Source organism: Borostomias antarcticus (assembly GCF_949987555.1).
Source record: "Borostomias antarcticus genome assembly, chromosome: 30".
Taxonomy (NCBI): Eukaryota; Metazoa; Chordata; class Actinopteri; order Stomiiformes; family Stomiidae; genus Borostomias; species Borostomias antarcticus.
The window spans coordinates 3,415,064-3,427,563 of NC_140263.1; the positions used below are offsets into that span (position 1 = coordinate 3,415,064).

A 12,500-nucleotide genomic window follows, 5' to 3' on the forward strand; every position below is an offset into this window, starting at 1 on the left:
TTGCTAGCTTGTCACCACATATTATGCAGAGCAGACTAGGTGCGTGAGAGTCACCAGTTGCGATAAACCCGTATTTTAACTAGACTCCTTGTATCGTCTGTTAAAAGAAGCGTTCTTTTTCTTGGAGGTCGTTGGCTCCTCTTCTGGCTCCTCAGTCGGCCTTTTCCCCTTTGCAAAGAAGCTCTCCAGAGACGTTTGTTTTTTACTCATTTTCGCTAGTTTGCGGGCTTTTTCGAGTAACGTATCACGCGTCCGAAACAAGCGTCTTGACGCATCAAGAGGTACAGGCGAATGTTACGTTGGAGAAAATCCGGTCGTTTTTCAAAATAAAAGACCTTTCAGAATAATCAATACAACAGAAATTATATAAATTATTTATTCTTTCTGTGCGGCCCGGTAACAAATGCCTCATGTACCGGTACCGGGCCATGTCCGGTAGTTGGGGACCACTGTCCTAGGGTCCTGAGCAATACACAGCAGAATGTCATCTTCGTACATCGCCCAGTCCTCGATGGTAGTGCCCCAGACAGAGAGACACCAAATGTGTGTCGTTATAGAGAGTTGATGACCTGTAAACATCATGCTACCTACAGTACATGACACATTTATGACCTCCCTGTCTGCTGGCTGTGCTGTGTAGGACATTGCAGCAGGGAAGCTGTGTGTGTGTGTGTGTGTGTGTGTGTGTGTGTGTGTGTGTGTGTGTGTGTGTGTGTGTGTGTGTGTGTGTGTGTGTGTGTGTGTGTGTGTGTGTGTGTGTGTGTGTGAGGACTCACGGTCTATTTTTGAGGTCTAATGTTGCATGACAGGAGACCAAGGTTCCGTCAAGGTGAATCAGGCCCAACGCCTCCCAAATCACCCTCCACACACACACACACGCACACGCACACACACACACACACTCCCTTCCCCCTCCTCTCCTCTCCTCCCCTCTCGTCCTCTCTTTTATCTTCTCCTTTTCTCTCTTATCTTTCCTCTCCTCCATCTTTATTCTTAATCTTGATCCCTGCAAGCTTTTAAATAATATTGCCATCATATTTATTCATTTAATCAGTTTCATCACTTTTATCATTTTTAAGGTGTAAATATATGTTTGTTTGTATTTATTTCATTGATGTATGCTGCATTTGTATGCTTTGCTTTGTAAACGGAGCACCGTTGGAAATGAGACTTTGGGTCTCAATGGGCCCCCCTAGGGAAATACAGTTAAATAAAAAATATAATATAATCAGATTAATCTCAGTAGACCGTAGTTATGTGTAATCCAATAATATATGAAACATGTGTATGCTCATGTATGTGATATTAATCTGACAGCGTCATTATACAGATCGCATGTTCTATAGATCTATAATATTTTATGGTCGCTCATGTGTGCTCAACTGAGAGCTCAGCTGGTTGAGAGCTCAGCTGTGTGTGTGTGTGTGTGTGTGTGCGTGTGTGTGTGTGTGTGTGTGTGTGTGCGTGAGTGTGCCCCCCCCCCCCGACTGTTTCTCTCTCTCTCGCCCTCTCTTTGTCTCTGTTTATCTCTCCTTTTCTCTTTCACTCTCTCTATCTCTCTCTTTTTCAATCTTTCTTTCTCTCTCTCTCTCTTTTTCAATCTGTTTCTCTCTCTCTCTCTCTCTCTCTCTCTCTCTCTCTTTCAATCTGTTTCTTTCTCTCTCTCTTTCAATCTGTTTCTTTCTCTCTCTCTCTCTCTCTCTTTTTCAATCTGTTTCTTTCTCTCTCTCTCTCTCTCTCTCTCTCAATCTGTTTCTTTCTCTCTCTCTCTCTTTTTCAATCTGTTTCTTTCTCTCTCTCTCTCTCTCTCTCTCTTTTTCAATCTGCTTCTTTCTCTCTCTCTCTCTTTCAATCTGTTTCTTTCTTTCTTTCTCTCTCTCTCTCTCTCTCTCTCTCTAATTCTCAATTCAATTCAATTCAAATAGATTTATTGGCATGAGAAACATCTTTACATTGCCAAAGCAAACATCACAATATGACATTTTAAAATCTAAATGTAAATTCAAAATAGGTGAATTGAGTGAGTAAGCAAGCGTAATATATACAAATGTAAATGGTAACTTGTAAGTGTGTATGTACAGTGTGTATATGTTCTGTGATCAGTGCGGTGTGCATGGTTACTGATTGACAGTCTTTACGGTTGCGTTCCATTGGACGTCTTTTTCCTGTCACAACCAATCACAAACATCGCTGCTGCGTTTGCGCATCGCTGTATTTCACCCAGCAAATGTGAACGTTTTTTGTCCTCATTAGTCATGTTTTCTAAATCTTTTTGGGGTGTTTGTACTCTGTGGGAAGTGTGTGTCTGTGGTGTTCTAGTACAGTTGGCAGGTAGTTAAAAAGTGCATCTCTGTTTCCACCTCTTTGAATGTGCAGTGGGTGCACAGTCTGTCTTCTCTCGGGAGCCGGGTCCGTCTGTGGCGGCGTGTCTAAATGGCGAGGCTGTGCTCGCTGAGTCTGTACATTGTACAGTCGAGGACTTGCTTAGTTTTGGGTCCGTCACAGTGCTCAGGTAATCTGACACTGTTTATTCTCTGTTTAGGGCCAAATAGCATTTGCTCCGGCTCTTTTAGTAGATTCTTTCCAATGTTGTCGGTTTTCTTTTTGTTTTTCTTATAATTTGGTTTAGTCTGGTGGGGTTTCTGTTTACGAATGAATGTTGGATGTGGTCGGAGGGGCTGTAGGCGCTGATTGGCCGCCACGCTTCTGTCAGTCTGCCCCAGGGTTACCAGCTTACCACCACCGGTATGACTGTCTGAATGAATACTGGACTCTGTAAAGCACTCTGGGTATCATGAAGGGCGCTAGTGGCTCTGCTCGTGTTTGGGGACAGAGTTCCAGGACAAGCTGGCCGAGGGGGACATCTCTCTGCTGTCTCTGTCCAGTTAGGTTAGAACTTTGTTATGGAACATGGGTCACTTTCCTTTAGGTAATTATATAATTTAAATGCTCTCTTTTGAGTTAAGAGTCGAGAGATAATTAGTGTGTATCGTCCTAATCGGCTCTCGCTGAAGTAAAAAACTGATATTCGTTGACACCAATTTTGTGCGAGAAGGCTGATCTGGCCTCTGATTGGTCACTGACCTTTCCAGTTTTCAATTACTGCTAACGAGTCCTGCATTCATGCAAGCTGTTAGTAACTACCTCGCACACTAATGATTTAGGCTACTTGGACTTTCTTCCACGTTTACTCACTTCACAGTTGGCTAGCTACAGTTTTCTCCTTTCCTGGGCTGGATGAGCTTTTCATTAAGTCCCGTACGTTCCCGATGAAATATGTTCAAACGCAGCTGGATTTGAAAGGCGAGTGCTGGCTCCGCCCCTACGCCCCTATGTTTTGTGGCGTTTTACTCGAGAAAAGGGTATTGTCCTAATTCTTTTCTGTATGCCTTGTTTGTGTTTTTTGTTGGGTGCGGGAATGGATTTGCAGAACTCTGCATGTGTCCTATTTTTGTTCAAATCTTGGTTGGCAAGGGGACTTCCTTTTGATGGCGTAAAAAGCCATTCTAGCCTCGTGTCAGGTCCTTCACACGTTCTCTCTCTCTCTCTCTCTCTCTCTCTCTTTCTCTCTCTCTGTCCATCTGTTATCTCTCTATCTTTCTCTCTGTCTTTCTCCATCTCTCTCTCTCTCTCTCTCTCTCTCTCTCTCTCTCTCTCTTTCACTCTGTCCTCTGTCCATCTGTTATCTCTCTATCTCTCTCTCTCTCATTCTCTCTCTCTCTCTCCTCTCTCTCTCCTCTCTCTCTCTTTCACTCTGTCTCTGTCATCTGTTATCTCTATCTTTCTCTCTGCCTTCTCTATCTCTCTCTCTCTCTCGCTCTTCGCTCTCTCTCTCTGTCTTTCTCTATCTCTCTCTCTCCCTCTTTCACTCTGTGCCTCTCTCTCTACAGTACATGTCATGAACACATGGCTCACACAAACGGGCGCCTCGGAATATTAACGCCATAGAGATATAACCCACTCTCTTCTCTGTGTACACTGATGACATTCTCTCCTCCTTCTCTCCCTCTCTCTCTCACCCCCTCCCTTCTCCTTCTCTCCCTTTCTCTCTCACCCTCTCCCCTCTCTCTCTCACCCCCCCCTCATTCTCTCCCCCCTCTCTCTCTCACCCCCCCTCCTCTCTCCCTCTCTCTCTCAACCCCTCCCTTCTCTCCCTCTCTCTCTCACCCTCTCCCTCTCTCTCTCACCCCCTCCTTCTCCTTCTCTCCCTCTCTCTCTCACCCTCTCCCTCTCTCTCTCACCCCCTCCTTCTCTCCCCCCTCTCTCTCTCACCCCCTTCTTCTCCTCTCTCTCTCTCTCTCACCTCCCCTCCTTCTCTCCCCTCTCTCTCTCTCACCCCCTCCTTCTCTCCCTCTCTCTCTCTCACCCCCTCCTTCTCTCCCTCTCTCTCTCTCACCCCCTCCTTCTCTCCCTCTCTCTCTCTCACCTCTTCCTTCTCTCTTTCTCTCTCTCTCACCCCCCTCCTTCTCTCTCTCTCACCCCCTCCTTCTCTCTCTCTCTCACCCCCTCCTTCTCTCCCTCTCTCTCTCACCTCTCCTTCTCCCTCTCTCTCTCACCCCCTCCTTCTCTCCCTCTCTCTCTCACCCCCTCCTTCTCTCCCTCTCTCTCTCACCCCCTCCTTCTCTCCCTCCCTATCTCACCCCCTCCTTCTCTCCCTCTCTCTCTCACCCCCTCCTTCTCTCCCTCTCTCTCTCACCCCCTCCTCTCTCTCCCTCTCTCTCTCACCCCCTCCTTCTCTCCCTCTCTCTCTCACCCCCCTCCTTCTCTCCCTCTCTCTCTCTCACCCCCTCCTTCTCTCCCTCTCTCTCTCTCACCCCCTCCTTCTCTCCCTCTCTCTCTCTCACCCCCTCCTTCTCTCCCTCTCTCTCTCTCACCTCTTCTTCTCTCTTTCTCTCTCTCTCACCCCCTCCTTCTCTCTCTCTCACCCCCTCCTTCTCTCTCTCTCTCACCCCCCTCCTTCTCTCCCTCTCTCTCTCACCCCCCCTCCCCTCTCTCCTCTCTCTCTCTCACCCCCTCCTTCTCTCCCTCTCTCTCTCACCCCCTCCTTCCTCTCCCTCTCTCTCTCTCACCCCCTCCCTCTCTCTCTCACCCCCTCCTTCTCTCCCTCTCTCTCTCACCCCCTCCTTCTCTCTGCCCCCCCCCCCCTCCCTCTCTCTCTGCCCCTCCTTCTCTCCGTCTCTCTCTCACCCCCCTCCTTCTCTCTGCCCCCCCCTCTCTCTCTCTCTGCCCCCCCCCCCCCCCCTCCCTCTCTCTCTCTCTCTCTCCAGTGTGCCGGATGGGGTTCTACCGCTCCGTCCTGCAGACAGCAGCCTGTAGTAAGTGTCCCCCTCATAGCTCCACCCCCGTCCCTGGCTCCGCCTCCTGCCTGTGTGAGGACAGCTTCTACCGACGAGACTCAGACCCCCACAACATGGCCTGCACACGTAAGCCTCCTCGCACCTCTCCGACCCCTCACCCCTGACCCCAACCCTAAAGGTCAAATATCAACTTGATTCTTTGGAGAAAGGATATGAGTGTGTGTGTGTTTGTGTGTGTGTGTGTGTCCCAGAACCCCCCTCAGCCCCTCGTAACGCCATCTCCAACGTCAACGGGACCAGCGTGCTCCTGGAGTGGACCGTTCCCTCGGAGACCGGGGGCAGGAAGGACCTGCGCTACGGCGTGGCGTGTCGGCGCGTGAGCGCGGACCGGCGCCGCCTGGAGGAGTGCGGCCCGGGGGTCCGGTTCGTGCCGGGCCGGACCGCCCTGAGGAACAGCTCGGTCCTGGTGCTGGACCTGCAGGCTCACGCCAACTACTCCTTCCTGCTGGAGGCGGTCAACGGCGTGTCGGAGCTGGCCAATCGCACGTCGCACGTCTCCCTCAACGTCACCACCAATCAGGCGGGTGGGTTGAGCTCCGTTTACAAACCCTTAGGACCAATCGGAGCGCTCCTCTCCTTTCCTGGACGACCCTACCAGCTAGAGAGAGAGAGAGAGCCGGGGTTCATTATTTTGTGCGTACGGAACGTTTATGAATAAGGCCACAGATCCTCACCTCAGAGAGACCAGCTCTTAGAGAGACCAGCTCTTAGAGAGACCAGCTCCGTAGAGAGACCAGATCCTCACCTCAGAGAGACCAGCACTTAGAAAGATCAGCTCCTCAGATACCAGCTCCATAGAGAGACCAGCACTTAGAGAAACCAGCTTCATAGAAAGACCAGCTCCTCCGAGAGACCAGCTCTTAGAGAGACCGGATTCTCAGAGAGACCAGCTCTTAGAGAGACCGGCTCCGTAGAGAGACCAGATCCTCACCTCAGAGAGACCAGCACTTAGAGAGATCAGCTCCTCAGAGAGACCAGCACATTGAGAAACCAGCTTCATAGAAAGACCAGCTCTTAGAGAGACCAGCTCCTCACCTCGAGAGTACAGATCTTCAGACCTGATTCTAGAATCAAAGACATCAACAGACTCTGCACAGCTATATGCACACACACGTACACACACACACACACACACACACACACACACACACACACACACACACACACACACACACACACACACACACACACACACACACTCATTCCCGTCAACGTAGATACAGGCCATATAGATCTGCTGTCTGTTGCCCTGTCATCATAGATATATGATATGTAGATCACTGTTCTGCCGTCAGTCTCCCTGCTATATAGATCTGCTGTCTGTCTCTGTCATCCCAGATCCAGGCTGAGTCGTCCAGCTGATCACCCTTCTGTCACTCCTGAGAAAACAGCCCACGACAACCGCCTCTTAATCTGTCTACCCTTCATCCCACCGCCCCCTCTCTCTCTCTCCTCCCGGTCTCTCTCCTCCTCCTCTCTCTCTCTCTCTCTCTCTCTCCTCCCTGTCTCTCCCTCTCTCTCCTCCTCCTCCTCTCCCACTCTCTCTCTCTCCTCCCTGTCTCTCTCTCTCTCTCTCCTCCCTGTCTCTCTCTCTCTCTCCTCCTTCCCTCTCTCTCTCTCTCTCCTCCTTCCCTCTCTCTCCCCCATCTCTCTCTCCTCTCCACTCTCTCTCTCCTCCCTGTCTCTCCCTCTTTCTCCTATCTCTCTCCTCCTCTCTCTCTCTCTCCTCCTTCCCTCTCTCTCTCTCTCTCTCTCCTCCTTCCCTCTCTCTCCCCCATCTCTCTCTCTCCTCTCCACTCTCTCTCTCTCCTCTCTGTCTCTCCCTCTCTCTCCTGTCTCTCTCCTCCTCCTCTCCCTCTCTCCTCCTTCCCTCTCTCTTCCCCATCTCTCTCTCTCCTCTCCACTCTCTCTCTCTCTCCTCCCTCTCTCCGTTTCCTTCCCCTCTCTCTTCCTCTCCATCCCTCTCTCCCCTCTCTTTAGCTGCCTGTCTGGGGATACAGTTTCAGGCTCTTATGCTTGAGTACTCTGGTTTGGGCTGAATAGAGGAGATACAGTTACTGTGTGTGTGTGTGTGTGTGTGTGTGTGTGTGTGTGTGTGTGTGTGTGTGTGTGTGTGTGTGTGTGTGTGTGTGAAGAGCTATCAGGCGGGGGGGCCTGGGGGAGCGGTTCAGGGTACTTAAAAGCTCTTTATCTCCACAACACACTCTTTACACGTCTACTCACACACAGACACACAAACACACACACACACACACACACACACTCAGACAGAGCTGGGCTGAAGGAAGTGCATGATGAAGTCATGAGAAGTTGACAATGTCCCTCCACACATTGTTATTTATTACATTTAATTAAAGTCAGACCCTTTTATCCAAAGCGTCTTCCAATAATTGCATACTGTATGTTTAGAATGTTCAGCAACTTTCAGACAACCTCCAACTGTCGCCCATAGACATGTAATGTGTTGCCCTTCCCAGCAAACACACAACGTCAGGGAGACGTTCAGATCATGTCTTAATAACGTCCGTCGGTCCAGAACCCCATTTGTACGTCTGCTGGACCCCTCAATATTCAAACGTCTGGCTTGGACCCCTCTAAGACGTCTGTGGACGTGCAGAACGGGTTCAATATCTGAACGTTAAAAAAACATTCATTCTGGCTCCTAATTGGATGTCTTTGGACGTCCGAAAAAGTCTTTTAGACATGTCTTTGCTCAGTGGGATGCTCCAAGCTGGTCAATTATCAAAAAATACTTCACCGGTAGCATGTGAGATTGTCCAATCAGAATTAAGTATCTCAGAGAGCCGTGTAATAATGCTAATGAATGTAGTGTCTGGGATGATGCTAAACTGTGTGTGTGTCTCGGTGTGTGTGTGTGTGTGTGTGTGTGTGTGTCAGCCCCCTCCCTGGTGAGTGTGGTGAGGAAGGGCATCGTGGGGAAGAACAGCATCTCTGTGTCCTGGGACGAGCCTGACCGCCCCAACGGCATCATCCTGGAGTACGAGGTCAAGTACTCAGAGAAGGTACCACACGCCCTAACCTTACCACTACCACGACCCCCTAACACCCCCTAAACTTAACACTACCACAACCCCCTAACACTGACCCTAACACCCCCTAACCTTAACCCTAACACTGACCCTAACACCCCCTAACACTGACCCTAACACCCCCTAACCTTAACCCTAACACTGACCCTAACACTCACCCTAACACCCCCTAACCTTAACACTACCACAACCCCCTAACACTGACCCTAACACCCCCTAACCTTAACCCTACCACAACCCCCTAACACTGACCCTAACACCCCCTAACACTGACCCAAACACCCCCTAACCTTAACACTACCACAACCCCCTAACACTGACCCTAACACCCCCTAACCTTAACCCTACCACCCCCTAACACTGACCCTAACACCCCCTAACCTTAACACTACCACAACCCCCTAACACTGACCCTAACACCCCCTAACACTGACCCAAACACCCCCTAACCTTAACACTACCACAACCCCCTAACACTGACCCTAACACCCCCTAACCTTAACCCTACCACCCCCTAACACTGACCCTAACCCTACCATCAATCTGGAGTACTCTGAGAAGGGTACAGAGACACCACGCCCCCTAAAGTCCTCGACAGGATCAGTGGTAAAATGGCTACTAGCTAGCTATAGTTTACTATATAGATATGTTAACGTTTGGTTAAAATGTTGGCAGTCAAATAACGTATCAAACAAGCTTAACATTTATTCAGCCAACTACCACACCACTCACAGCTAACTACAGCCAACTACCCAACACACACAGCTAACTACAGCCAACTACCACACCACTCACAGCTAACTACAGCCAACTACCACACCACTCACAGCTAACTACAGCCAACTACCACACCACTCACAGCTAACTACAGCCAACTACCCAACACACACAGCTAACTACCCAACACACACAGCTAACTACCCAACACACACAGCCAACTACAGCCAACTACCCAACACACACAGCTAACTCCCCACCACATACAGCTAACTACAGCTATTTAGCCAACACACTCGTTTCTAACCCTCACCACCGACCCCGCCTCAGGAGCAGGAGACCAGCTACACCATTATCAAGTCCCGGGAGACGGAGCAGGAAGTGGCCGGTCTGAAGCCTTCCTGCGTGTACGTGTTCCAGGTGCGCGCTCGGACCGCCGCTGGCTACGGAGGGTTCAGCCGCAGGTTCGAGTTTGAGACCAGCCCCCACCGTGAGTAACGCCACACCTCTGAACACACAGGGGCACGAGTGTGCAACCCAGTTGAATTGGTAACTCACTCCTCAGTATGAACACCACCCGCCCGTGCCGTCGAATCGCTAGACTCACGAGTCAGTCTCTAATGCTTCGCTCAACTAGACTGAGGATTCAGTTTTTTATTCAGATTTTGAAGAAGAGATGGACAAAAGAGATGGATAAAAACATAAATCATGTAAACACAGTGAGAACGGATTTAAAGGACATACTGGTCTAAATATGATTTAATCTCTTTAAACTAGTCACCCAACGTAGATCATATTACAAGCACATGAAAAGCAATACTTTTACTCTGCAGCCTTCGCAAAGCCCCATGGATGTATTATTTTTGAATAAATGTTTATTTTTAATCCACATATTACATATTATACCTTTAATTTCAAATAATTTTCAGTAGCTGGCTAAAGAGGCGTTATGAGAGGTGGTCATTTGTAAGAGGACCTAAGATGGCGCACACACAGCGTGGGCAGGTGAGGGTGGGAGCGATGTTGACGAGCTGATGTACTGATGCTCTTCCCTCTGCTCCAGCAGCAGCTGCCTCCAGTGGCCAGGGTCGTGTTCCCATCGTGGCGGCGGCCATTACTGTGGCTGTGGTCCTGCTGGCGCTGGCCACTGGCTTCCTGCTCAGCGGACGGTGAGTGGGGGAGAGAGGGCGGGGCCTAGGAGGAAGTTGCTTATTGTGAAGGGTGTTCTACAATCTGATTCAATAAAATTAACATAAGACTAGAGCCTCTACAATGCGTGGAACATAGCTGGCTGACATTATGGGGATATGACTCACAGAGACGGGCAGGAAAAGGGGAACGATAACATTTATTTACACAATACTAATAACCAATAGAGAATCCGATCAGTAATCAATAAGCAATTCAGTCAATCTATAATCAGGTTAGGTAATGAAAATAAAGGAAATTTGGATTACAATAATAAATCCTAACTCCTTACAATGGGGTAATTCGAATATGCATACACAATTATTAATTACTGAGACAGGCCAGTGTCTGCTAAAGAGGGTATGTGACACTAATGCAGTGTGTGTGCGTGTGTGTGTGTGTGTGTGTGTGTGTGTGCGTGTGCGTGTGCGCGCGTGTGTGTGTGTGTGTGTTTCCTCACAGGCGGTGTGGCTACAGCAAGGCCAAGCAAGATCCCGATGAGGAGAAGATGCACTTTCACAATGGACACTGAGTGTTAGCGGCGTTAGCCTCGTTAGCAGCCATCCGGGGCGTCATCCTGAGGTCATCCAGAGCTCAGACGGGGTCATTAAGAGTCCCGCGGCCCCGTCGTCGTGGTTACACAGCTGCGGGAGAAGCGGTGCCATGACGATGTTACTTACTGTGACAGGCGTCCCCGTGGAAACCTGCCGTGGGCCAAGCTGAGGTGATGAGGTCTAATGAGATCGGAGTTGTGTCTTCGTCATCACCCTAACCCAAACCCCAGCTCTCCTCGCCAGCCCTGTTTAAAGTCGCACAGAAACGGACGTTTGAGATCATCTAACTTCCCTAGTTTGACGTATTTCCGATGCAAACAAGCTATGAGGGCGGGACATGCGTTTAGAGGAATTTGATTGGAACATTGACAAGTGGACGGGTTTTAAGAACTTTAGACAGATTCGATAGAAGGCGTTGATTGACGGGTGGATGTCGTGAGATTATTGGCCTAAAATCTAAGGTACCTGTTGTCGTCATTGCACGTGACCTACCGTTTTCCAGGAAGTAAGAAATTATATACTTTGATATAAGATTACAACAAAAGTAGAATTTTGTAATTCTTTTGGCATACTTCGTTGAATAGGTGAACACTATGACCAATTATGGGAACCGAAATGTGACAGAATGCTTTTTTTTATTTCAGTGCGACTTTAACTACTACGAAAAAGCTTTTACACAAAAATTAGTTTTGAGAAGAGATTCTCAGGCAGGCAGTTCTCCAACCTGTCCTCAGGTGCGACAGCAAACCCTTTCCCCCTGTATCAGGTGCGACAGTAAACCCTGTCCCCCTGTCTCCTCTCCCTGCCAGTCAAGTTCCAGGGCGTGCGCACGTACGTGGACCCCCACACCTACGAGGACCCCAGCCAGGCGGTGCAGGAGTTCACCCAGGAGATAGACCTACCCTGCATTAGCATCGAGCGGGTCATCGGAGCAGGTGAGTGTGTGGGGGGATGGGTCTGTGTGACTGTGTCATCGGAGCAGGTGAGTGTGTGGGGGGATGGGTCTGTGTGACTATGTGTGCGCTTGGTGAGTGCGGGGAAGTGTGTGTACCGAGTTAAGAGCGTTTCGGGGCGGATGTACGTACGTTTGCGAGCGCGGCGTAAACGCCGCCTTGGGCGGTCTGCAGAACGAGTGCGCTGTACGTCTTTTGATGGGGTATGTATGTCGAGTGTGCGTGTCTGTTCAGAGTGTAGTGTTTGTTTAGTTAATTGTGTGTGTGTGTGTGTGTGTGTGTGTGTGTGTGTGTGTGTTGCAGGCGAGTTCGGGGAGGTGTGTAGCGGGCCCCTGTGTCTCCCCGGGAAACGGGAGATCGTCGTGGCGATAAAAACCCTGAAGGCGGGCTACAGCGACAAGCAGAGGCGGGACTTCCTGTCTGAGGCGTCCATCATGGGCCAGTTCGACCACCCAAACATAATCCACCTGGAGGGCGTGGTCACCAAGAGTCAGTCTCATGTCACTTCCTGTTCCAGAGTCATAAGCCGCACCCTCTGATTGGGCCAGGTGTAGTTCAGATGTTTGTTGACATGTTTGTTGTTCTTGTTGTTGTTGTCAGGTAAACCGGTGATGATTATCACAGAGTACATGGAGAACGGCTCTCTGGACACCTTCCTCAAGGTAACCGTGGTGATGAGGA

At 49.7% G+C, this 12,500-nt stretch overlaps 1 protein-coding gene across 1 annotated transcript in view; it reads left to right on the plus strand.

The window, feature by feature from the left end:
- The window catches only part of epha5 (EPH receptor A5), a gene marked incomplete at both ends in the record, with an annotated part of 35,564 nt that overhangs the window by 12,479 nt on the left and 10,585 nt on the right, over window positions 1–12,500 (plus strand). Inside the window, 11 exon segments of the mRNA XM_084460139.1 lie at window positions 2,104–2,107; window positions 5,268–5,423; window positions 5,549–5,881; window positions 8,256–8,380; window positions 9,455–9,614; window positions 10,188–10,293; window positions 10,775–10,841; window position 10,844; window positions 11,676–11,801; window positions 12,123–12,308; window positions 12,420–12,481. Coding sequence (XP_084316265.1) covers window positions 2,104–2,107; window positions 5,268–5,423; window positions 5,549–5,881; window positions 8,256–8,380; window positions 9,455–9,614; window positions 10,188–10,293; window positions 10,775–10,841; window position 10,844; window positions 11,676–11,801; window positions 12,123–12,308; window positions 12,420–12,481 — 1,326 coding nt within the window.